The 26619-nt window shown below is 45.5% G+C and overlaps 1 protein-coding gene across 1 annotated transcript in view; it reads right to left on the bottom strand.

Annotated features, from left to right (window-relative positions):
* The window catches only part of LOC100116030 (receptor-type guanylate cyclase Gyc76C), a 64328-nt gene that overhangs the window by 6599 nt on the left and 31110 nt on the right, over positions 1 to 26619 (bottom strand). The window contains exons 4-7 of the mRNA XM_003426763.5: positions 25795 to 25992; positions 865 to 1171; positions 380 to 526; positions 42 to 247 (exon numbers count right to left, since the gene is read on the bottom strand). Coding sequence (XP_003426811.1) covers positions 42 to 247; positions 380 to 526; positions 865 to 1171; positions 25795 to 25992 — 858 coding nt within the window. The remainder of the gene's footprint in view (positions 1 to 41; positions 248 to 379; positions 527 to 864; positions 1172 to 25794; positions 25993 to 26619) is intronic.

Below are 26619 nucleotides of genomic sequence, written 5' to 3'. Positions count from 1 at the left end.
TATCATCGGCTTCACTGTATAGCGTAGAGACTATCGCTCACCTTTTCGAATTTGTCGAGGAGGAATCTCTCGGGGACGGGAAAGTTGAAGGGCTCCTTGCTGCTGTAGTCTCGCACCTTCTGCGTGAACTCCTCGTAGTTCTGCGTCGGTGGAGTCGACGCCACGACCATGAGGGATCGCGCTCGCTTGAGAAAGTCCTTGTCCTTTGGGTCTTGACAATCTCGCAGGTTGTCGTAGTGCTCGGGTTCTGGAAGAGAGGCGACATATAACACGCGTTCGTCGACGTATCCGTTGTTAGATGGGTGCATTTTTTTTTTATTAAAAGTAGCATAAGTTATCTTTTTAACTAAGCAATAGAGGATGGATATGGTATACTAACTCCATAAGTACTTCATTGCTTCCTTCGGCGTGTAGGTCATCATGTCCACGTAGATCACCATGTACTGGCCGTTGTCGAGTAGCCTTTGATTCTGCATGGCGTTCATGAACTCGATCAACGATATCGGCGTCCCGAGGAATATGTAAACTGCAACACGAGATCACACATCTTTAAACTATAGAAAGAAAAAAATAAAAATCCAACCTCACATACACTATACCCGACGCGCGCGACTTGAATTTAATTGACTCGGACGAGATCTACGCGATGCTTATCGAAAGACGCGCGCAACAACAGTTCGAATCAAGATTTATCGTCGGCATTATATACAGCGAACTAGCAGATAAGAAGTCGACTCGATGTAAAAATTAGCGATGCCAGACACGAGGAACTGCAATTAGCATTGTAAATACAATTAGCAGATAGTATAGCCGCAAGATTTGTTTATAGGATTTTGCGAAAAAAATTACGCAACGTTCACTCACTACGCGTCATGTTCTTGGTGTCCTGGATGATGGGGAACCAGCCGCCGCCCTGACAACAAGGCAGTCTGTCCTCGCAGCAGACGTGCCTGTCCTCGACGCTGAGGAAGTGGTTGATGGTCAGGTTGTTGTAGGCGGCCTGGTTCTGCAGGGATTTCGCGACGGTCGACCAGGGCTTCTCGGCTATGATGCTGAACTTGTTCCAGTTGTAGTGCAGCAGCAGAGCGATCACCGACTTGGTCACCTGGGTGTCCGGCGGCTCCGTGCGGGCGAATGTGTTGACGTTCGACGCCTTGTAGTCCGAGCATTTCTATAAGTAAGAATTTATCGTTAGTCTCGCGTTCGATCATCGAGTTTTTTTGTTGTACGAAGAAATGTGAACGATATCTCGATTTTACGAAAAATTTATCATACACCATAAACACATGAAATTTTCAATTCCAACACCGCGTCTCGCGAGATCGCGAACGCTCGTGCGGCGCTGTTAAATATAGCCGAGCTTGCGGCTTTGAGAAAGGAGAAGAGGAGGAGGAGCCGGAGAAAGGGTTCGGGCCCAGAGTGTACGGGTTCTTTTTTCTTTGATTTTTCTTCCTCTTTGACGGCCGTTGGGCCTTAGGGTTTTTTATTGCGCGCCGCGAGGGAAGAGGATGATTTGATTCTATTTTTAGACGGCGGGGATCGTTGCATGCGGGCGGATTCTCCGAAAGGTGATTCAATCTCGATGTGCTGCGCTCTGGGCCCGAGATCAGACCTGATTGCGGACTATTTCTAGATGCTCGTGTTTGTGCTGCATTTAAATTTAGATTTATTATAACTGCGCGTATCACACGGATTGTTTTATTTTTAGAGATCTTTCTATTACGATTACGAAGTTTGAAATTGTTCGTTCACCATCTGATCGAACGTCGAGTAACGAGTTGTGTGTATAGGTATAACTGTTTATAAATCAACGCTTAACAGTTTGTTGATCCAATTAATGAGTGAAATACGGCGATTCGCTCATCAGCGACAAACGCTCGTCAGCGTGTATGAATTAGGCGCGCGACGGGAAGCGACTCTATTATTCATATCACCGAGTATAGCCACATTCGTTTATAAAATAATCGATGCTGATCGTGTACCTACACTTTTTTCGCAAAAAAGTGAGGAAAAAAAAACACGTACTCCAACTCGGCGCTTTTATATTTGCGCACACGATGCGGTAATCGTTGCGAGAACACATAGCGCGCGCGGCTATATATAGCGCTCGGGAGAGAGAGAGAGAGAGAGAGAGAGAGAGAGAGAGAGAAAGAGAGACAGATAAAGAATTGCGATGCAGGCGTGCGGGGCGCCGTTGATGCTTTTGTGGTCCTGCGCGCGCGCGCGAAAGAGAGAGAGAGCTTCTTTCTTTTATTCTTGCTCTCATTTTATACATATATACACTCCATTCAATATTCAACGTCTTCTTTTTTTCGGCCCATTTCGCCTTTCTTTCTCGAGCCGGCGTTGGTTCCTCGCCGGCTTTTTAATCTCGCGCCGAAGGCTGAGGCTCGTGATATGCTGATTGTCTCTTTTATGGAGAGAGATATTATATTGGGCTGATTTTTTAGACCAAATGTTCCTTAATTTTCTAAATCATACTCGTATAGTTGAGAAAATAGAACGACGGGATGTAAGTCAAATTGCTTGAAATTTTTGTCTCGAGAAACAGCGACGGCGCCTCGCATATATACTAACGGTTCCTCTCTATCTTTCTCTCACTTATAACTTTCGGGTTTATAAATCTAGCGAGCGAGATATAAGTGTTTGTTTTGGTGATTAAAGAAGTTATTTCTGTGCGCGCGTGTGTGTGTGTTAAACGCGTGCTCGTTTTATGCTAAGCTCGAGACACATCACGGCCGATATTTTCATTTAAGAAACATTCCCAAGCGGACCTCTTCCATTAGCGAAGCGTTTATTACAAGAATTATATATGTATACATACATATACTCGCGTGTGTTATGCTTGCGGAATAGGAAATTTTCTCCCGACTAGCACTGGTAGGATATATGGTTATTTTATTTAGCCAAACGACTACACTATACTGGCGCCGAATTTTTAATCGCGGAAATAATGGATGGTTCCGTAATCCGTTGGAACTGATCGAATGCTGAGCACACGACAGCAGAAGCAAACTGGTTCTGCGTGTGTTTATAGCCTAAATCCGCAAATTTCCGACTGTACACAGTATAGAAGTCACCTTAATTGCCCTGCCCCCCCCCTTTTTTGCTCGAGCGGTTCCGCACAGCTTCTTTGACTGGAAGCCGGCCGGCTGGACAGCTTTGTGAAAATCCTGAGGTTTATCACGTGTTCCAGGCAATTACGCGTCGTTGGAAGCGGCGGCCTCGTTAATTGTTAAACGATCTTTCGTTCCTCCCTGATTGTTTCTCGAAAGCATCCGCGGATAATTATTGTAATTCCTATATTAGCCCAACTGACGCGGCTATTAATTTGCGGTAGCCGTTTAATTTTTAAGTTTGATTGAAAGCTCGAGAGCTTTTTGTCGCGGAAGAGATATCGATCGCAGGCGAAAAGAAGTTTCGCTGCAGTCTGTTGGTTATATATAGAGAACGAGCTCGAGGCGCGACGAGCGGCAAGGGATTTGACACCTGTTGCCGTAGCCGGAAGACGAGAGAATCGAGTCACGTGTTTTTTGGCTCGGATTTTAAGAGCGAGTTTTTCCACTGCGGAGTCGTCCTAGTACCGACTATAGAACTTTCGGTTCAATTGCTCGACGTTCGCAAAAGTTTTGTCATTAATTTAATGAGAGTTAAGAAGGCGATCTATTTTAATTCGAGAAGTATAATTGAACGCAAGTTTCGCGCGCAAATTAATGGCCAATTATTTTCTGTTGACGTAATTGCGCCAATTATACTTTGTGCAGCAAGACGCGGCGGCTTCGAGCTATATCGCGCAAGCTCAGAAATAGATATTAATGAGTTAATTAAGCGGCAGTTGATAGCAATTGTCCGGATAGATGTATCTTTGAACGGCTCTCGACAACTATTCGAACTACCTCAAAAAAACATTCACACACACATACAGCCGCGAGACTAGAGAGAGAAAAGAGGGCGAAAACAGCAGCGAAATAAAAAAGGAAGAGGATCGCACGAAGAGGAAGAGACGGAATCGAGAGCGAGGGAGAGGTACATAGGAACCGGTCGAACAATGGCCCGGGGAAGAAGCGGCGGCGCGGCAAAAAGACGACGGAGACGACGTCGAAGAATAAGAAGAAGAGGCAGAGAGAAAGAGAGTAAGATTCTCGTTTTTTGCCGGACAATGCACGCCGTTGTGTTGCACAACCCCTCCTGGGCCTTCTTTCCCCCTCTCCTTTCTTTCTGCCTATATAGCGCGGCAGCCCTTCGGTCTGTCCGATCGAGCGAGTCTACCTTCTCGCGCCGCGCTCAAGGTGGTCTCGTGTCTAAATATAGCCGACTGCTGCCGAGAATAACGTTCGCCACAAGAGAGAAGGAGTAAGTATAGGAGCGCGCACGCAACGGCCTGTGTTATATGTGTATTATGAGGAGAGAGATCGGCAGTGAGCAGAGCGTTACTCTCTACAGAACTACTGCCATTTTTTTAACCATGAAAGGGCCAAGTACGCGATATTTATTCGAAAGGGATCAAACGGACAACCGAACAAAGGAGTGTCGGCATTTTCCGAATAGCCGGCGATTTTTGAAACTATTATCCCTACGCGTTCTCTCTCTCTCTCTCTCTCTCTCTCTCTCTCTCTCTCTCTCTCTCTCTCTTCGACCCGTTGTTTATGCGTCGATTGTGCAGGTATACGCTTATACACTATCGTACCGCGGCTGCAGGAGAAGTTCTTGAAAATCGATTTGCCGATCGTAAATTCGAGCCTCTCCCCCCCTCCCCTCTCTCTCTCTCTCTCTCTCTCTCTGTTGGGTTTGCATTGTCGCGAGCAGTTTTATGGCTGCGCAAGGGAGCCGGATGATGTCATTATGCACGCGTGTGCGCGCATACATCAGAGCGGAGGCTCCTTTCTTTGCTCTGAGGAGCTGGAGAGAGAGAGAGAGAGAGAGAGAGAGAGCTTCTGCGGGATCGTTACAGAATCTAATCGTTGCGAGTGTGCGTGTAAGAGATGCCGATTTTACCGCAGGATATGTTTTTCGGTAGCATCAGCGCGAAATTCTCTCTTCAGACGAAGAACGTTTGTTTTTCTTCGATACGCGTGCGAGAAAGCTCTAATAATAAAGCCGGGAGTGTAAAAAAAAGAAAGGAAAATATTCGCTAGTTGGCGAGAGGTCGAAGAAAAAAAAAACATACTTATGTGCCGTGGTGTCTAGGGTTATTCCCGTTTTGAAAATTGACAAATAGCTACCGGGCAATAAATAAACACCTCCCGCGCGGCTTGATTTATTCCTGAATAACTTATAGGCTTTGACGGTACATGCGAAAATAAGTCAAATAATTTGCAAGCTACGCGAGCGCTGTGTGTGATCTATTACGAAACAAATTATAAGCCGCTTTTAACAAGCGCGTTAACGTAGTAAGAATCGGAATAAAAATCCATCTCAAGAAAATTCATTGCTTTTTCAGAGACAGCTAATAAACGCGCCGAGAAAATTAACTTATCTCACCGACAGACAGATTATAACAAAGTCCGCCGCGAGCATCAACTGTGCGGTGTACGCGTGTACAGTACATGAAGATCCTCTCGTTTCACGCAGCCGCAAAAGAGCCGACGGGGAAACAAGGAAAACGCGCGTAAAATCTCGCCGAGATCGAGTGGTATAATGTATATGCGGCGAGAGATAAAGAAAATGACGCGATGCAGGCTTATGCGTATACGTTGCTTACTTATATGTGCATTATTGTGCGCTCGGAACGAGAGCAAAGAAGACCTCAAGACAAAGAGAGGAGAGCGATAGATGTGCACGCTGCAGAGATCGAGGCTTTTCTCTCGACGACTGGAGGTTCGATTTAACTTGTGTGTGCGAAATTTTATTATTTTGTTATTAATTGTTTTCAATATGTCCAAGAGTATTAAATTTACGCTTGTGTTACGTGAAACTACCGTGTAATAGCTGGCCGTTTGACAAAGCTTTCGATTGATTACGATGGTCGATTTGACGGAACGAAACCTGCATTTTCACGAGAAAAACGAAAATCATACAACTGGCTTCAATTTTCACCAGAGTCCTTTTTTTGCGAGGGCGAATGACTTCGAGGCTCGGAATAGAAGAAAAGCCATGGAAAAAAGTCACAATCGCGAGCGAAGATCGCTTCCTGGAAGATTCTCGCGCGGTCCGGTCGTTAATTACGTCGTTCCTGCCTAATGAGCGCTATTAGCCTGGGAGATATAAGCTACTTCGCTGTGTTATATACGGAGGCAAAGACGCCGGTCATAGGGAGATGAAATTCAGGCTCCGGATCCACTATGTTAGATTCCATATGTTGTGTGAACCGATGCTCCCATCAGTGAATCGTCGATTCAACGAAATTCCTCGTTTAAAGTAAAATCCCATCGGCTACAGCCGTTACATTAATTTTGAAACTGTTATGTGTAGCCCATAAACGTAAATTATCGTCGCTGGCTGATGATTCCGTGTGCGTGAGCGTGATAATAATCGCGCGTTGCATTCCAGCTTTCTCTAATAAAACCGTACCTCTAGCTCTTGCCTTTGAAATTCAAAGTCCTCGGATTTCCCAACGAGAGATTCTGCGCGCGCGGGGCACAGCGTACACGTTTGATGGCGATTTATGGGACTTTTATCTGAATAGATAACATCTTGTCTAGAAATTTGTCACTCGGAGCTTCTAAAAATAGCTTGCCGCGCATGATACGCATTTCAATTTTACTTTTCCACTCTATACGCGTATATTCTGTATACGGAATTGATGTATGTATAATTCACTCCACTATCGTAAAACTTTGAGAATTTTCAATTCGAACGCGTTAAAAGTGTGTATTCGGTACACGTAATGTCACACAGAGTCGCAAAGTTAAGAAGACAAAAAATTATTTCACATATCGAACAAAAATATTTATCGCCAACGCAGAGACCTTACGTAAAAAAGTTCGAAAGGCCAGCCCGTAATTTCACCCCATTATAAATACAGCAAATACTGTATATTATAACGTGCGTGATAACAGCTTCGCACTGGACTCATAGCGCAAGATTAATTGTTGGGTACAATCAACCGCGAGTCGAGGAAACTGCGCTCATCATGTACACATACGCACACACACAGAGGACAAATCGTCGGAGGTATGCCACCTCATGCATGTGCAAATCGTCCTCTTCTCTTCTGTATCACGACTCCTTTGAGAAAGCGAGCGTTAGAATAAAAAAAAGAAGAAATAATAAGACACACAAACGCGGGCTTTCATTTATTCATAAATCAACGGGCCGCTCCGCGGGTCTATTTATAGAGCGACCGGACAAATGGCGATAGTCTCGTTCGCGAGAGATGTGCAGCTCTCTCGATGTTGCATACATCCTTCTATGCTGCTCGCTATGCAGTTCGTAGTTTAAAGAGTTTTCGCTTCAGCTCACGAGAATAATAGCAAATGTCGCCTGTATAAAACTCTTTGTTCGCGGCGTATATAAAGAAGATATCAATTAATTCTCCGCGGCTTGATATATTGCACATGATTCACGAGCTTGCATTATTCACGCATAATTCGTCGAGAGCTGTATGATAAAACGCTATTTTTGCATTTTCCAATTAGCCGCGCGCACGGCAACGAGACATTCTATTTTTTTTCTTAATCATCGCGAGAGAAGATATAGAGTCTCTGTGTGGCTGCGCGCGTGCAGCTGCCGATTGGACAATTTCGGGCTATATTAAGCGATCGCTTGATTATTTTCGAAGCTTGTTCGAATCGAAAATAAGACGTTATTGCGGCAACGGAGCTCGTGTAAACAGCTGGCGGTCTGTCAAAACCGCAAACGTTGAATATCGCGTCGAACTGCCGACTATGCCAGTTGCCTATCAGTCTTGGGAATACTTTATTTTTAAAGTCTTTTTTTAAAGACAATGTACCCAGCTATATACATGTCTGATTACACTTTGCTGTCTATATGCGTATACCGGCCGCTGGGCAAACGACCAGCACGTTACGCGTAATTAGTTTCTTTGTGTCTTTTTTCGTTTCCCTTCGATGTATGACGAAATATGAAAAAAACAACGCACTTTCAGTGACGCGAGAATGTAGAAAAATTTTGTTTGGTCTATAGATCTGATCTATCTTGTTTTGTTACTTTTTTATTTATAAAACATATGCTTCGACTTTTAGATACAAAAATATGATCTGCGCAAAAAGCTACTTTTTTGATTTTTTATTTATATAAAAAACTGTGTTACGTTCATCAACGTTTTTCCCCTCTTTTTAGCATATGTAAAATAAGAAATAGAATATATAGAAAAGGTTCAAAAAGTATGAACAAAAACGTTTCTCTCTAGATCCTGGGATTTCCGACATTTTTTTCGTGGATTTGGTCATATAGACTTATTAATTGCCTGACTTGCGTCACATGAAATACATAGATGTGAACAAAAAACTTATGCTTTTCCATAGACTAAGGTTTGTCTAAAATAACACACCGAATCTCCAATAAAGCTCTCAGTTACAGCGAAATAGGTATACTCTAAAAGACAGTAAACACAGAGAACCTTCAACACAAACTAAGTACAACCGTCAGGAAAAACGACCAAAAAAAGCAGCTGCAGAGAGAATAGAAATCGAAAGCAAACACGCCTCCTCCGTAATATAGCTATATACCCACACGCGAAAAAAAAGCAAACACACTGCACACACATCTATACCTACACATATACGTGTATATTCAGCGTATGAGATTGCGCAGTTGCAGTTCGCGCAGGAAAATGGAAAAGACAAGCGGGCGAAATCAAACGACTCGAGTGATTTACGGTTAGAGACCTATGCGGCGATTGCGTAGGTGTGCGTATGCGTACACGGCTAAATAATCACGCGGGCGCGCGCGAATTTTCCGCTCGCGTTGTGCAACAATATTTTGATAGGACACGGGAAAATTCGCCTGTTATTTTAGGACTTAGCTATGTTTTCGCAATCGGCGTGGTGTAATTCCATTGAGCTAATTAGCGAGTTTTTGGGAAAATAATTTACCTTTACTGCAGGTGGGGGGGTTTTTAATTAAAAGTTCGGACACATTAGTATTATACGCGGGTGATTTATATGCGCCAACACTCTCCCCAAATATCACAAAGCTCGTTTCGTTCTCGCAAGAGTCGTCGCAGCCGATTCGATTAACTTTGATTTCACCTTGAAATTAAAAATCTGCTCTCGATTCTCCGCAGCCGACATTCTCCGAAAATTGTGCAACACTACCATACGGCTTATTAATTTTCTTTGTGCGATGCATATAACACGCGTAAATTAAAGCCCCGGCGATCGACTTTTTACTCGATAATCGCGATCGATTTCGTCGACTCGGACGAGAAAGAAAAGACAGCGTGCAGTCCTACTGACATTGGGATCGAGATTGCAATTGGAGCAAACTCTTCGAGCGGTAAACCATTTTTACGCGTATTCGAACACGACGGCGAACTGGAGTTTATCGGTATGTCTCGAGTGGGCTGCCTATTGGTATGTACAGCCAGTCATTACAACTTATAGTCGCTGTCTTTTTGTTATATGCTATACATAGATAGACGCACGACTCGAATCGCAAACAAACATTTTTGACATTGTGCTTTATCGAGTTTCTATATCGCGAGAGATAGTGTGCGCAATTGCAGTTCATATAAATAGACTCGCTACTCTCGTTAATCCCAACGAACGTAACCTACATACGACTATTATTTTTTTCTCTCTCACCACCGATCACTTCTGTAATCTGATTTATGATCATAATTATACCGATGCACTTTTACCGATCGGAGTCTATTTCCGTATGGCAAAAATTCTTCGCTATCTGAACTCTCGAGAGAAACAAACACACATAGCGCGACGCCTAGTTAACGACCCGGTAACCAGACGCTCACGAATTTTCCAGCCGAGACTGATTTATCGAAGCCAATAACCAGACACGCCATCGATTAAACCCGGCAAAATAATCATCTTATCGGCAGTATGTACGTAAAGCTCGTCCTAACAATTGCCGAAAATACAACAAGTAAACAGCCAGAGGCGCCGCTCGTAAAAGTTCGCTTTTATAAATAACAGAGATGAGAAAGCTCTAATACTGCACTCACCGCGGTCACACACGTATTTTCACAGCGGGTTCGCATCGTTTCGGTAAATCGGTATTTATACATACATGTATGTGCGTATATTGACGGTGGCTCCGGGCCAAAGGGGTTTTCTATATGCCGGCCGCTGAGATAAGGATATCCTTTGCTTGGCGAGTCGAGAGATCTATTGCACGCGAATAATGGATTATCGGCTATTTGCTCTTCGAGCTGTCGCTTTAGTTGCTTACTTTACTCGGCGATGAGAAAGAAATTCTTTTTTGACAAAAAAAAAAACAGTGACTCCAGTAATAGTGCAAGGAGACAATAACTAACGATTGGCAAGCTTTCAACCGAAGCTACGCTTTCCCGGCAAAAGTAGTAGTCAGCCCACATCACGTTCGTACTTCGTCTGCTGCTGCATCACACACGGTTTCAGGAAACATTTGCCGCGACCATTCGCGTAGTTAATCAACGGCATACGCGCGTGAGTGTAGGAAGTCATTGTATAACACGAACAAATTTAGCCAACAAGATTTACGGCCTCGTACTGATCTCTCTCTCTCTCTCTCTCTCTCTCTCTCTCTCTCTCTCTCTCTCTCTCTCTCGTGTAACTCATCGAAGCTCTACGCGATGTACCGAAAACTACATAGACGGTACAACATCGAGAGCTTTACTTTACAGCATATCGTATAGAATAACTGGCTTATGTATATATACATTTATAACGTGCGAGCGCGCGGCATTTTTAAATACGCCCGCGGAGAGACCTTGACTCGCATTAATATCTATTTTAAGCCCGGCGCGCGCACTTGTATCCACGCCGCAGCGCGGCTATGTATGTGCTCGTGCATTTTTTTTTCTTCTCTCATTCGATGCTTGATCTCTCACTCGCGCGCGCGGCTATACTTTTCCGCCTACGATGTGCAGCGTGTAAAGGCTGTGAATAACTATGCGGAGGCTGATCTCTGTGTTGCGTATAGGAACGATAAGGCGAGTTTGCGAATTTCGGTATGAGGTGTGCGAATATAAGGGTTTGAGTTGGTTGATTTGAAGAAAAAATCGCTATGCTATTACAGTCTTCGCAAATACACGCGCAGATTCGAATTCGTTATATTATACGACTGAGCACACAAGAGTCCTACCTATACAAAATGTAGTAAAATATAGTCATCAACATCAGCTGGAGAGCCAGTTTCGATAAAAGTTTCCACTGTTATTCGTCTAATCAGCACATTGTTTGACGCGTGTAAATATTCGCCGAAAAACAAATAAATACATATAGCCCCGCGGCGGCGGCCGTTGAATTTGCTTAAAATTTCGGATCGTATTTTTCTCTTCTTCTCTCTTTCGGTCCTCGCTCTTATCTCGCATAGAAAATAATCGAATTCAAATTTATGGACATGTCGGCGGTTATACTCGTGAATTCTAATGGTCACCGCTATCCGAGCGAGAGAGTCGCGAGTCTCTTGTGCGCGATGTTCTAAAAATAGAGACGCGCGCGCGGCAGTGTGTTAACGTACACACTTATCTGTTTTCAGCGTGATTTTGAATTTTGTACGCGCAAGACGATAAAAAAAAGAGAGCTGCGCGGAAATGTGTGTGGTGTAATTGAAACATCGAGAGCTTTGAGAGTCGTTGTGTACTTTGTGCTCTGATGGGCCTTATCGTTGTGTACTATTAATAAGCGAGAGCCGGAGTCTTCTTGAAGCTTTGAGCAGACTTTTGCGCTGTTATACCGAGCGATATTTCCGAGTCGCTTGTTGAAAGATTTGTTGAAAAAAATGCAGTGTATCTCGCGAACGTCAAGTGTAGAACAGGCGGATAAAATGGCAACCAATAGTCCATTCGATCTATATGTACCTGCGCGCGTTCCTCGTGATTTTATTTTCTCCTAAACTTTTGCAAGCTAGCATTTTACGATTGTCGCAAGATCGCCATGTTCGAATCAAACACGCGTGCAGTCGGGTGTCCCCAACGAGGAAGCTCCCAAACGAAGCCCCTTGTGCCAATTAATTATAGCGATATAATGCCGGCATGTAATAATACAATAACACACACACGCGCAGCATTTGTATAGTAAGACGGGGATCTTCTTCCCGCGCGAAACGTGGAAATATCAGCTCTCGCCGGCACACACAGGCAAGAGAAAGAGAGAGACGGGGAGAAGCACGCGCTCGGCACGTGCAGCAGCGAAGCAAAGACGCGATTTCGCTTCTTCTCTTCGTCGGTGTGTGCTCGCGGAGAAGCGGTGAAACCGACGACGAGATGCTGCGCTTATAGGCCCTCTTTGACATTGACCCACAGCTCGCCTTCTAGTAGTACGAGTCTTTTCTTTTTCTTCTTCTTCTTCTTCTACTTCTTCCTCGTTTTCGACGCCGGCTGTCGCCGCGCTGCTTCCGTGTGGCTCGCAAATTTTCAACCGCCATCGCTCTCTGTCGGTATCTTTGCAAGAACAGATGATTTTTTGTAGCTTCGGCGACGCTTAAATCACAGCTGCTGCAGATACTGCACATCGATATGTGGTAATTCATTTCTCGACGTGAAAATCTCGAAATATATATATATATAACATACACTCGGACGCGATAATTAATTCGAGCGGTAAGAGAAATCGTATACAGCATCGAGAAGATAAGCATTAAACAAATCGCCGAAAAATTGATCCCACAAAGCAGCAGCTATACATAAGACACGCCGATAACCCGCTCTTCACTCGCACCTGCGCGTGTATGTATACAGCACTCTCGCGCGATGGAAAATTTCAGCTGCAGCCGACACACGCGCGAACCGAAACGAAAAATCGGCCGAGCGAAGGCCACCCGCGCGCGAGAGTATACACACACGGCGGAAAGGCGAAAGGACTGCTCGATCTCTTTATCGGCTCTCCGCGCCAAACCGGACGAAGGGCACGCACGCGCACAAGTATATGTATATAGCCGCAGCGCTACGAAGAGAACTGAATGACGGAAGAGTCCTTGGACTCTCTTGCGCGCGACAATGCGTCGCGGGCGCAAATTACAGGCTGTCGGTGCAGGATGAAAAGTTCGAGCCGGAAATTACCGAAATTACCTGCCGAGTTGAGATCGAGCGAGATTCGCTGCTGATTCACTGCGCAGGCGTTGATATACTCGAGTAGAAGAGGATACTGCGACAGGTGAGGATTTTTCGAGGGAGATTATATCGTATCGCTTGGAAACGCGAAGCTGAAGCATCACCGAGTGAAAAGAATATCAAGAGTGGGGTGAACGACTGGAAGATGACGGAGTGTATTATTCAATTTCCTTTTTAACTCTATCGCATTAGCGCAACGATATTTCGCTTATTAAGTGTGTACGACCATTAGAATACACGCTATACTGCTATGAAAATAGCCCAAGAGCATCAGCGGACGAGTCAGTCAACTCGAGACCGATAATACTCACGCTTCTCGTTTTACTTGTATACGCTACTTGGATCAAAAATCGAAAATCTTGACTTTGCTTCCCCTCACGCGCAAGAAACCAGCATCGCAGCGAGCTGAGAGTCCAATAAATCAGATCCGTTTATCGATATACCGGCGGCCGTATCTGATTTTTCGCAAAAAACCCGTCCGCAGTCCGAAAAATCGCAGCCTCGAAAATACATACCATATACCTTCTTCTTGCAGCGCTGCACTCGAGAGCTCTGTGTGCGATTATGCATATTTGCACAGCGTCGCGCAGGAGAGCAACAAAAGCTACGCACACACGAGCGCGTATATTCGAGGCCTATAGAAAATCGATCATTTCCAGAAACGATAAAGCGTATAAACGCTGTAGTGTCTTGCGCGCATATGGTATACGCACACACGCAATGCGCTCGCGGCGATCATTTTCGAGTCCATTTAACGTCGCTGCACCGTTTAATCGGAGAGTATACGCGTATGTGTGCGTTATACGGGTTATGCGAGGGCCGTGCGTGAGTGAGCTATATACGCAGGACAACTCGTACTCGGCAGACTGGACGGCTCCTCTCGCGTGTATACCTCTCGCTCCTTTTTCTCTCCCGCGAGCCGAGAAGCTTTTGGCCTTTGATTTTCTCGCGGAGAAATTTTCTAAAATTATAAATCGCTCGGGACCAAGTATGATACACCGTATACAGCGAATTACAGCTCCTCGTCGGCATATAATACGCAGTACACACACACACACACGCAGACACAGTCGTACACGCGACGTCGGCGGCATCGGCTCGCGGTTGGCACACACGAGCAATGGTCGGGGCTAAATATAGCCACGATAAACACAGTCAGTTAGTGTGTAAGCCGCTAACCCTCGCCTTACGCGTCTGGATCCGTATGCGCACGCGTACGTATACATCCTTGAATGCTTAAATAATGATTCGAGACGCGGATCCATGCTGCTCGCTGTGAGACTGAATTTTTCGGCTCGTAGTCGAGCTATTCTTTATCTCGAGTCTACCGCGATTTATACGGAGTCTTTCGCGAGAACCTCTCTCTTCTGTGCGCGATAAATCGCATCTGTACACGCGCCTGCTTATCTGGCTTTCGACTCGAGAACCGCGGGTAGTTTTCGGATTTTTGTTGTTATACGTCGCCAAGGCGAGAGATTCCGAAAATAGAGGATTCGCTCGCCAGCTGGAGAGAGAGAGAGAGAGAGAGAGAGAGAGAGAGAGAGAGAGAGAGAGAGAGAGAGAGAGAGAGAGAGAGAAAAGATCGAAGAGAAGACCTTCGGTCTGCCATCAGCCTCGAAATTCCGGGCTACACTTTGAAAACTCTCCCGAGGTCCACTCGCGCAATAACTCTTACCGGAACACTGTACACACTGCAGTGCGCCGCTGCTGACCAATTAAATTTATGGGCCGCGAACGAGCGGCTGTAAGCGGGACAGCATCAGTGCGCGTCTTCGTTTGATCGAGTTGTTCTTTTTTTTCTGCGCACCGAGCGTTCTCGTAAGAAGGGGTTACGTCAAAGCGAGAGGAACGTTATCTTCGTCGAATTTTTCAATGTTAGATATTGGCTTTATCTGCGCTAGAGCTTTTGCGTCAGAACTTTCTCGAAGCTTTATATACTCTTGACTACTGTGTGTATGTGTTTATAGGGAAGCTGTCTTAAAATTGACGGCACGCTTCAAAAATCGATCGCTATTGTTGTATACACACAGCTTCGATAGTGAAATTGGAGGGCTTCCAAAAGGAACACAGATGTTCGAAAATTCAACGCCGCGTCGGCCCGAAATAGTCGAGCGCAAACTCTCGGTAAAATCTTGAGTTTTTTTATAGTACATAGGATTATTGAATCTCATTGAAATTTATTTCCAAGAGATCGATAATAAGCTCGAAAAGGTAGGTGGAAATCGGCGGTAACATATAATGAGTCACCGCACTCGGAATGCGCGATTCGCGTCGATAACGCAGAGCGGCGCCGCTGCTCGAAAGTGGAGTGCGCGCACTCGAGGAGCTGATAATGAAATATATGTATAGTTTAATCGAATTATAATCAGCTACCGTGTGCGCTGCGTGCGCTCGCGTATAATCCTCTCGATGCCACGATAACGACCGCTCTGGTATTAATAGATCGGTATCGATGATTCTTCATATTTTATGTTCTATTCATCGGACGTAGAGCTATGTGTCCACTGGGGTTCGCAGATTACGATAAGAAAGCGTCGCGAAAACGAAGATAAAATCGTTTCACCACGTCTTTTTTAAAATGAATAATACCATACACCGTCCGAAAAATCAATCTCAAATCAGTCAGATTGTTGCCGGGAGCGCGGGAAAAATTTTAATTCCGATCGCGATCTCCCGCCGAGATGATGTGTATACACGCAGAGAACAGAAGAGAAAAACACAATAAGAGCGATGGCAATGAAGCGAGTGTGTGGATACCAGCATCTCGCGCACGAGCTCGAGCGCGGCTAAATTGATTTGACAAGAGACGTATACGGCCCGGGAATTCTATCGTCGAGCCTCGGAACTACTGCGACGTTAGATATATATATTATCGTCGTCATCCTCGTGGCTCATTATTCTCGAATTAAAAGTCAAGGAATTTATTACCAGCGAAATAATAAACGTTCACCGATATGACTATCCTGTTTGAAGAGTCTAATCGAGACACTCACCGGCGCCCCGCCGGCGGCTCATTGTCGTTGTCACGTTCGTTCATCGCATCAACATTTTCCGGCAGGTGCGTATCGAGCAAAAAAGTCGACGACTGCCGAGTGTGCATATGCAGCGCGTTACGCAAGGCTCTCTCGATCGCGAGTGATGAATCGCGCTATTATTAATGCGCTGTACATAATATCTAATTCCTCGTTTTATCATCTCCCGGGGTGCGTTTGTAAAAAAGAAGAGCCGACCGCACACAAAGATTCTACTGAATATTGATGACGATGTTAATTTCCTAACGATCCAGAGCAACTTTTTTTCGTCGAAAGAGATCCAGAGAATTCGAAACGAATAGCGTGTCTTCGAAGGTTACGCAGCATCGAGAGCGATAATTTCTCTCTCTCTCTCTTCAAGTGCATCGTATTCGACAAGCTGATGATGAAGAAGATGTATAAACATGTGAAGATTGAAAAGTAACACTTAATAATTCTATAAGCCGATATCTCTCGCGGCTTTTTAATCTTCGCCGACAACGACGACACGAGGCGCGGAACGAGGCAACCCGATACCCCATCAATTGAAGGCGTTATGTGTGCGCGCTGCACTGCACACGAGAAAGAAGATGTTCATCCTGTCTCTCTGTCATAGCGTGTAATGCGATCGATTTCTTTTTTTTCCCTCTTGACTCGACGCGTTATGCCATCGTATATGCGCCGAACTACGAAACGTGTGAAAAAATCCTCAATTTACAAATTTATTGCGCAGAGCGGAGTAGCGACGCACTTCATCCGACTCGGTTAGATAAGGTCTCCCCCTACTCCAGCACCGCTTGTGTATCCGACGATTCCGGAGAGAGTATATAGCTGCAGTGTGACCCTCTGAATGCGCAACTTGTTGGAACTGTTGAAACGGGATCGGGAGTTGCATAGCAGAGCAGAGCAGCAAAGAGAGAGAGAGAGAGAGAGTCACGCAATACTGCAAACGCTCGCGAACGGCTCTATATTTAGAACCGCGACATTAAGCAGCAGCAGCCGCTCGGCGAGTTCTCTCTCTCTCTCTCTCTCTCTCTCTCTCTCTCTCTCTCTCTCGGAGCGAACAACTGTTAGCAAAAGTGTGTGTATATAACACGAGAGCTGCGAGAGAGCCGATATAAAGCGGATAAAAAGGCCGAGTTCGATGTTGCTGAATAATTCTTCGTCGCGCACAATGTGTTCACGCGACGAATCCAAGATTTACGAATATATCACGGAGGTATATAATATGATATCATGTGTAAAAGAGACTGCGTGCCAGTCGCTATTATTTACTCGGACAGAGATTGCCGAGGAAGCGGGTAGTTAACGCTTGATTTTGATTAAGATTACCCGAGAGAGAGAGAGAGAGAGAGAGAGAGAGAGAGAGAGAGAGAGAGAGAGAGAGAGAGACAGAGAGAGTCAGAGATGTTCCTTCCCCCTTTCTCGCACATTATTACACATACGCATACTATACACACACAGAGCAGCAGTCGCTATACTCGGCGATATTTCTCCCCGTAATTATACCGGCTCCCATATAATATTATGCTACGCTGGGAGGATCTACACATCGAAGAAAAAACACGTATCCGCGCGAGAGAGCTTTGTTATTATACGAGCACACACAGCGAGAGAAGAGCATCAGCGCGTGTACATTGTTTACACTCGAGCGTATCGTTGGCCAGCTGATCAGGTAATTATCGTAAGTAGATGCGCGCGCGGCTGGATCTATGACGCGGACTTCTGACAGATACGGTGTACGAGAGCTATGCTGTACGGACTTGACGGCTGTATCGCTGTACTCCAGTGTGTGAGTTGCGGCTGAAAATAGCGGCGAGAGGTGCCTTTTTGCCGACGTCCGCGCAGACGTGCCGAGAATTCCGCAAGCTCGTAATGAACACTCGGAGTTTTTCAGCATTTGCCACAGTACACACGATCGGCGGCGACTCCGTTCCTCAAAAATTTGCCGCGTCGTCTCCGAAACTTTCGCGCAATCATCGCGCGAGAGAGCTTTCACTGCTCATCAGAGAGAGAGAGAGAGAGAGAGAGAGAGAGAGAGAGAGAGAGAGAGAGAGAGAGAGAGAGAGAGAGAGAGAGAGAGAGAGACAGACAGACAGAGAGAGAGAGAGAGACGAGGGTAAACGTATGCAGCAGAAGTCGAAAAATCTCCCTGACGATCGCGTTATGACATCGCGAGGATCAGACACGCGCGCGTGTATAAGACGACGCTTCGGAAAGAAATTCCAATCCGAATAAAGTAGGTCTCTCCCGCGCGAGCGATTTGCATTTCTCGAAACTCTTCTGCTTCTTCACTTATTTGAATTTCAATTTTTACTCGCGACACCGAAGCGCCGAGAGAGAGAGAGAGAGAGAGAGAGAGAGAGAGAGAGAGAGAGAGAGAGAGAGAGAATGGCATTCCACAGTCGGAGGATGATTTTTCGACGCCGAGTTGCGCCACGCAAGTACCGATAGCTCGTGTTGTTCGGAAAAAAAGTGCCGGAAAAGAATTTTGCGCGAAGCGGAGAAGGCCGGGTGTGCAGAATTTTCGATTTTGAAAAAAAAGAGAGGTCGATGACCGGTATCGCGCTGACCTTCGTCGCTGATGCGTCAAAGTTTGAAGGATTCGTCCGTCGCGAAGACGAGGATATATTCGTGTTTTTTTTTGGTTCTATAATTAGACGCCGCGTGTTGTAAAGTCCGCGGTAGAGGCGGAATCGAAAGGAAAGGCTATTGTTTTCAGAATATGCAGTGTGTTGCGTAACTTCTCAAACGATGCGGGTGTCACCTTTATCCTCGTTTCTATCCAGACACTTTTTCAAAACGTTTTGCAGTGCGTTGATATTATAATAGTCGAACGCTTTCGAAAACGCTCGCACTCGCGTCTCTCAATACTGCAATACACTAGCGATCCTTATCCAAATCTCCATAAAAGCCGGCAACTTTCACGAGAAACGCGAAAAAACAAGCGCGTTTCAGCCCGATATGGCAAAGCGGTTAAAGAGAAGCTGTGAATTCGTTCGTTACTTTAGAATCATTATAAGGTATCAGTTCATCGAATAAAACAATAGAGTTTCGCAAAAGCTCAGTAGCCTTTCTTCAGTCCGACTATCCGGTTTCTCCCTCTCGGAATCTTTGGTCGTCGTCGAAAATCGCGACGAGGACCTTTACTCGTACTTCGCACATAACATACGAAGACGTTCCAATAATTCAACACCCGATGCGCGCGTGACGCTGCGGTTGCGAGCACGGCGTCAAAATTGACGCCTCACTCGAAGGGGTTTGGTATTATACGCATACGATGTACACTTTTGAATTTATTCCTCTCTCTTTTTCTCTCTCTCTCTCTCTCTCTCTCTCTCTCTCTCTCTCTTGTTTACTCTCCGCGATGGGATTGAATTTCACCGAGAGTATAGAGAAAAACGAAATTATTATTCCTCATCCATCAGTTTATGCATAAACGCGGCGTGCGACGACACTTCGATAAATATGTAAATACGTCGCGAGCGAATATTTTCGAAGCGATTACAAGATTAAAGCACTGCAGATGAGACACTGCGCGTCGACGGGGAGCTTCAGTCGAGATCAATCGGAATTACATATCTCGAATCCGAAAAATTCCCACGCTCGTACTGCACACATGAAGCGTATTGGGTCGTTTGCGCGCGCGTGACGGCGCACTTTGCGCTCGCAATTATTTAGCCATTAGATCGCGCGCAAGCTCTGTCTGTCTGCGTGTGTGTATGACACTTTACGCGTTCAACGGACTGTGCCACGGATTCACGCTGTGTTTGCGGGTACATACGTGTAACGCAGTCACGACAGACTCTATGACGCTTGGAAAAGGGAATGCGGATGAGGCGCGAGCTTGTGCAATTTTCCGCTACATTGCGGGAACTAGGCTACTGGGTGAAGATTGCTGCGAGTTGTTTTTAGAGTTTTTTTTTTACATAATTGATCTGTAAAAAAAAAATAAAAATAATTCAAAACCAAGTAAAATTCTCTATTCCCAAGATATACGCCCACGCAGCTAGCAGTCGACGAATGAAGACATAATTCAGCGCAGCATCCATATAACTCGCATCAAGACGAAGGAAAGTGCGTGATGAGGCGAGCTCAGGTCAATTAAGCCGGTGCCCAATTGAGAGCACACTGCACTGCATCATCAGCGTATGTAGCTATTCTCTCTCAGGAATTAAGCGACTTCAGTGCACACAGCGATGCACCGAATCAGGCCGAACGACCGCCCCCTTATACGCTGCTTTGTGTTTCTCTCCTTATCTCGTGTATAATGTGTGCCTCGCTAAGCGCACGTGGTGCCGAGATATCGTCGCGGGAGGGAAGAGTATTTTGTGTCAGCAGGAAAAACTGTTTCGCTGATGCGATTATATCGATGGATGTGCGTGTGTCTGTGATGTATCTATAAAATTCTGAGCTTATCTTCGCAAAAATATGTGCGAAATAATGTACGTTGCAGAACGAAAATACTTAGTACATGAGAGTGCAGGATCATTAACCTCCGAAAGTCGCGCGTGGCGTGTATAAACCTCGTTAACGTATAAATATTATCGTATAATAAAGCGCGAAAGGTGTGCATAGGGATTCGGCGCGATCAGCATGGTATACGTACCAGAGACTCTTTATCGGCTCGCAGACGCGCGATTAAACGTTTCGCGTATAAATTTAGTCGTTATTTTCGGAAAGCCAGAGCTAAAATTGATTCAGGCTTCGGAATGAAAACATTAACTGCCGAATACGTTCGCCAGCCGTAAAAAGCTCGTAAAGAGCGCACCAGCCGAGTGTATTTCCGACGCGGCTCTGGCTAATTCTGCTTTTACAAGCTGCTCGAAATAGACGTTTTGAAAATTTCTCACATATTCTCAAAATTAATTAGAAACATTAGGGCAACGCGCAATACTTCCACTTCTTTTTCCTGTAAAATCATCGTGGCGACGACGCCTGCGGGAGCAGAAAAAAAGGCTCTCTCTCGACAATGCGTCTTCCGTGCGACAAAGGAGGAGCGCGACGACAATGGAGAAGTTGACCTCTCGCGTAACACCCGGTTACGCAAATAATTATAACGGGAATTCGCTCGTGCAGCTATTGACAGGATGATCCGGCACTGATGATCCGCGTCGTTAGCGACTGATGACGCGAGAGTCTCGTGCAGCTTGTACAGTTGATCGAATCGAGTACACAGAGTGCGATATGTATCGCATCGTACATTACGCTTCGGGTTGAGAGAAGAAAAATTTCGAAACTACGATCGTCGTATACGAGCCGCTCGTGTCGCGATGCCAATCCAGGTGTACAAATACAGAAAAATAGGTTATCAATATTTACGAAGGAACTCACTCCCGCGCGGTTTCTCGATTTTTATTACATAATTTACCGGTTTCCACGCGCGATCCTCGTCGTCGGGGCGAGGAGAGCGAGAGAAAATCCTAACGTGTATACAAATTATAAAAGAACGAGGTGCTGCTTTTTGATCTTGCGTAAACATCTTTTTACGCGGGTTTATTTGAATTTAAAATCGAAGTAGGTACACGTAAAATGCATGTATGCGAAGAGAGAGAATGACGCTTCCAAAACGCAGCGCGCGCGCGCGGATATTATAAATCAATAAAACGAGCGCGGCGGAAAGCGCGCGCGCGAAAACACATCAGATTCTAAATATAGTCCGTGGCGGCTCTCGCACACGCTCCATAAAATCACTAATCATTCGCGGATCAGCGGCGTGTAACGAATCGGAGCAAAAAGAATATCCCTTAACTGCAATTGCAGTCTAAATCGACGATAGCGGATTGGATTTATGGCGCTAAGAAAGAGGGCAGCTTATAAACAGTATTTATAGGTATACATATGCTTGTGCGTTAAGGAAGCCGGCCGGCTCTATTTTTGGCTTTAAGCTGTTGCTGCTGTTGGGTTGATAAATTCGTTATACGTCCGATCTAAACTCTCAATTACAACGGGCCTGTGTGTTTCCGAACCAGTTTATATATATATATATATATATATATATATATATATATATATATATATATAGCTGATAGCGCAGTGCGACTGATCACTTAGTTAAAGGGTCGCGGCTGTGCACTTGAGAGGAGCGAAAAAAGAGATAGCGCGGCTATGAGTCGAGCTCAGTTTGAATCGACGTGTTTTACACTTTACGAGGATGATAACGTGTACAGGTATTTTTAGCTCTCGGCGACATTGTAGACGACAATTGGTAGAACTAATTACGAACGTGGTTTATATGCCGCGCTCGCGCGCATGAGAAAAACACGATGCAGAAAGGCGTATCGATCAAGTTCAGCAAAAACTTTCCATCTGTCCCCCTGTACGCGCCTGTTCCTTTTTGCTGTTTATACGTATACATTTAGTGTAGCAATTCATTAGAGCGTTGTATAAACAGTGATTTAAAAAATATTTTCAGACACGCCGTATATACTTTGACACTCGGTTCGGAGAGAGACAGGTAATCGTCCTGGGACTCAACTCGCCACGCGAGAGTGTACCCTGAAAAAAAAACACAGTCATTTCTGCCGTAAAGTCCGGTAGTTTTAACCGTTCTGCCACCGTAACGACTGTTCAGTAAGAACAACGGTGTGCCACTGGTAGTTTTGGCAAGTCGCGACTCGTAAAATTGGTTGCTTACGCGGGACACCAGCAAAAACGACCAAACTGATTCTTTAAAACTGCTGAACTCTACGGTAATTTTGGCAAGTCTTCGTACAATGACGGATTACTGGTGCGGTTTCAGTTAAAATGGCTGAGTTTTTTTTCAGTGTGTATATACAGCGGAGCATCAACAAGCTGCTCACTGTGTGTACTACTACTACTGCTCTCTCTCTCTCTCTCTCTCTCTCTCTCTCTCTCTCTCTCTCTCTCTCTCTCTCTCTCTCTCTCTCTCGGCGACGACGGCTATAAATAGTCACCGCGAAGGTCAGGGGAATCAGCAGTTTTCATGCAAATGCGCCGTCGATAGAATAATATCGCTCCTTTTGCGGGGAGAGCCTCAATAGACGCTATATAGCTATAGATACGTGCTGAGCTGCTCTCCGTCACTTATAGCGCGAGTCGTCGCCGCCGCCGCCGCCGCACACTTTACGAGTCGAGTCTGTTACCTACGTACACGTTTCCTTTTCATTTCCTAGCCCGGGACGTATAGTAAGTATACCTATACACGCATACTTATACGTTTCGCCGCGTGTTTTCTTTTCTCCCTTGATTAGGAAAGTTACCGGCCGCTGCAATTAGACTCGGGATCGCGCGACTGTTGATTTTCCAAACAGTCCGGAGAAGGTGTGTCTCCGTTGATTGAGCCTACGCTAATCCGATCGATTTTATATATATATATATATATCTACTGTTTGATCCCTTCGGGTGAAGGGAAAAAAGCAACAAGTGGCCGGAGCTCTGTTTACACACGCCGAGATATTGTCCAAGATTAAATATAGCTGCAGCTATTTGTTTAACGAGCGCACGCGTGCGTGTACTATACGCCTCCGTGTTTACTTTGTACGCCGCGAGTGTAGTTTCTCGTTTATGCAGAGGATGTCTTTTTCCATTCGTATGCAAATCGAAACTCGTCGGTAGTTTTCGCGCGCTGATTATTAATTGTAACTCGCGTTACATACTCGCGAGCTTTTACGAGCTGTCCGAGTTTATATCTTCGGATTAATTTTCAACGCAGCTTGCCGTCAAATTAATTTTGCGAAAAATATTAAATGCGTCAATTCGATAGAGAACAGTCGAACGTCCTCGTTTATACTCAGGAAGTGTGCTAGAGGAGAGAGAGATAATGAGCGGAAATTCGGTGCCGTAATCAGCCTATATCCCCGAGAGCAAACCGCGTCGGACTGACAGCCTAGCAGCAGCCTTGGGATCAGCAACTTACGAGATGTTGAACGGGGCTTCAGAATTTACGACCTTATTGCCGCCGTCGGCGCCGAGAGCGGCTACTTGGAAACTTTCGAGCTAGCTCGAGTTTAAAGCCTGTATCCTTGTGAGTTTCAGGAACTTTGTATCCGACTGTGTATAATACATAAGCTACATATTTTCCAAAATAAAAAAATGAAATTCTCTTCTCGAAACAGTTTATTAGCAGGTGTCGCTTAACTACCTCGCGGCGATCTTCGCTTTCTCAAAAACTACACACCTCGCGCGACTTTCCACTTGTTTCGCGCACACATTATACCAAAGCTGAACCTAACATATTTCGGTTTCCCACGAGAGGCGGGTGCGGCTTGATGCACAAGACGAAGACCGGTTTCGCTCGCTCGATTAATCGTCGGAGTCTCGCGATGACGACGCCGCGGAGTTAAGAAGTTAATTTGTTGCTATAATTGATTAAATTATCCGATAGGCTTCGCGTCGGATTTCTCGCGCAAATCGCACACACACCGCGCGTGCTTATTATACCTCAGAGTACAAACACACGTATTATGGAGGTTCAATAAACTTTTATTGCCCGCGCGCGCGTGGTGAAATAAAATTTTCATTCAAAATTAATAAAGCGCCATCTTTATGCACGATCGACTCACAGAATATGCGTTTCTCCATCTCTCTGAAATTCCGCAGCGCTTTTGGAAAAATAGTAAAAGGAGCGTGACGCAGAGAGCTGTCGCTTTAAACAATTTTTTTACCGCCTCTGTAATAACAGGCTCTCGTGTGTTCGTAAAAAATATATCGCACTTTTCGAATACGCGAGATACACATCTATCAAACGCGCTCTCTCTCTCTCTCTCTCTCTCTCTCTCTCTCTCTCTCTCTCTCTCTCTCTCCGCGAGCCTATCATTACAAAAGTTACCTCTGGAAGTTTGCGCAATGACGCCTGTGAGTGTGTATGTGTATAGAGGAGAAAAAATCACGCCGCTGCGCCGGGAGCTATCAAAACCGTTCCACTTGAAAAGACAAGTTATTTTGCCTAACTCGCTCTCGCTCGCTCGCTGTAAACGCGAGTGTATGATTCGTAATTAAACAGGCGAAGGCTCGCGATTTTTCCCAAAGATATCGCCTGTAATAGCTCGCTGATAAGAATATATTTCGTTTAAAAAAAAGAAGCGAAATCCGGGCTATAACGACTCGCAATAATTCACGCGGTGATCGACGCGATAAAAAAAAAAGAAGTTCGTCGCAAGTATACCATAATATGTAAGACGAAATAATTCGCCACGGGAACACCCACAGCAGTCGCGGACGTAGAGCTGCAGGAGAAAAATACGAGTAATAAAATAAAAAAAGCATCTGTGGATCGCGCCCGAGTGAATAGGCCGCCGCTGCCGCGTCGTGTCTCGCGGACTGAGATAACTGCGCGCGGCGACCGGTAATACCGGAACGCGTGCGAGAATTTTATTTTCCGCCGCGCAAAGGATTGCGCGATATATGCGTGTAATACGTGATCGGTGATATCGCGCGGAGGGGGAGCTTCATTCATATCAGTACTTTTCCTACAGAGCCTCTCTCTCTTTCTGTAACCTATACTTGCTCTTTTAGCCGAGAGAGAGAGAGGGACAGTTGATTTCAGGATGTATAGAGACGACATCGGTAGGCTTTTATTTCAGTAAATTAATTCGATATCGTTAACATTTCTTAAAACTAGGATAGCCATCAGACAAGTGTACTTACGTAACTGATCATGGGTATGTTGCGGGACTGTGCGACTATGGCTTCGACGTAGCAGGAGCCTTCGGGCCCAAAAAAAGCCGCGACTCCCTCGCAGATCATGTCGACCATCGCCTTGGTGGCCTCGACCGTTTCGCCCCGCGTGTCGTTCCATCGCATCACCAGCTTCACGTCCGGCAGAATGTTCGGATCGTTGTTGATCTGAAAATTGTCAATCGAAATTTCAATAATTTTTCTACACTCCTATATGTATACGTGACGAGAATCAATTATTCACTCACAAAAAACACGTCCACACACACACATTATAATAATACGTCCCAAAAGAGACCGCCGACCCACATTTATAATGCAGCTCACATCTCTCCGGGCTCTCACGTCCGCGTAGCGCGGCGCATTAGCATAATAAATCTCATCAGCGCACTTTAGTCGCGTCAATTCCCGAAAAAGATAAGCCGCGTCTCGCTTTCAAGCGCCGGCGCATCGCGCGCACGTCTCTTTCTATATCTCTCTCTCCTCTGCTTTGCGCCTTCCATACGCGCGCGATCCTTCGTGTGTCACTGCGCGGCGGACTATACTCGTATAGCGTGCGGAGAGCGATGAATGAATGCCGGCAGATTTGCATGTTTCCCTTTTTTTCAGCGTGTTTTGAAAGAGGAAACGCTTGCGTAAGAGACGTGTCGCGATCTGGAATCCTGACCGGAATGGAGAGAGTCGTGCATGGATGTATACGGGGTCAGCTGCTTCGTTCTTTTATTATTATTATTTTTTTTAAGGAAGCAAGGGGTCTTTGATGTTAGAGCGACGCGCGCGGCATACGTTTCTTCC

The sequence above is a fragment of the Nasonia vitripennis genome, chromosome 2, assembly GCF_009193385.2.
Source record: "Nasonia vitripennis strain AsymCx chromosome 2, Nvit_psr_1.1, whole genome shotgun sequence".
Taxonomy (NCBI): domain Eukaryota; kingdom Metazoa; phylum Arthropoda; class Insecta; order Hymenoptera; family Pteromalidae; genus Nasonia; species Nasonia vitripennis.
The sequence above is the reverse complement of the archived record's forward strand: the minus strand, read 5'-3'. Positions and strand labels throughout refer to the sequence as shown.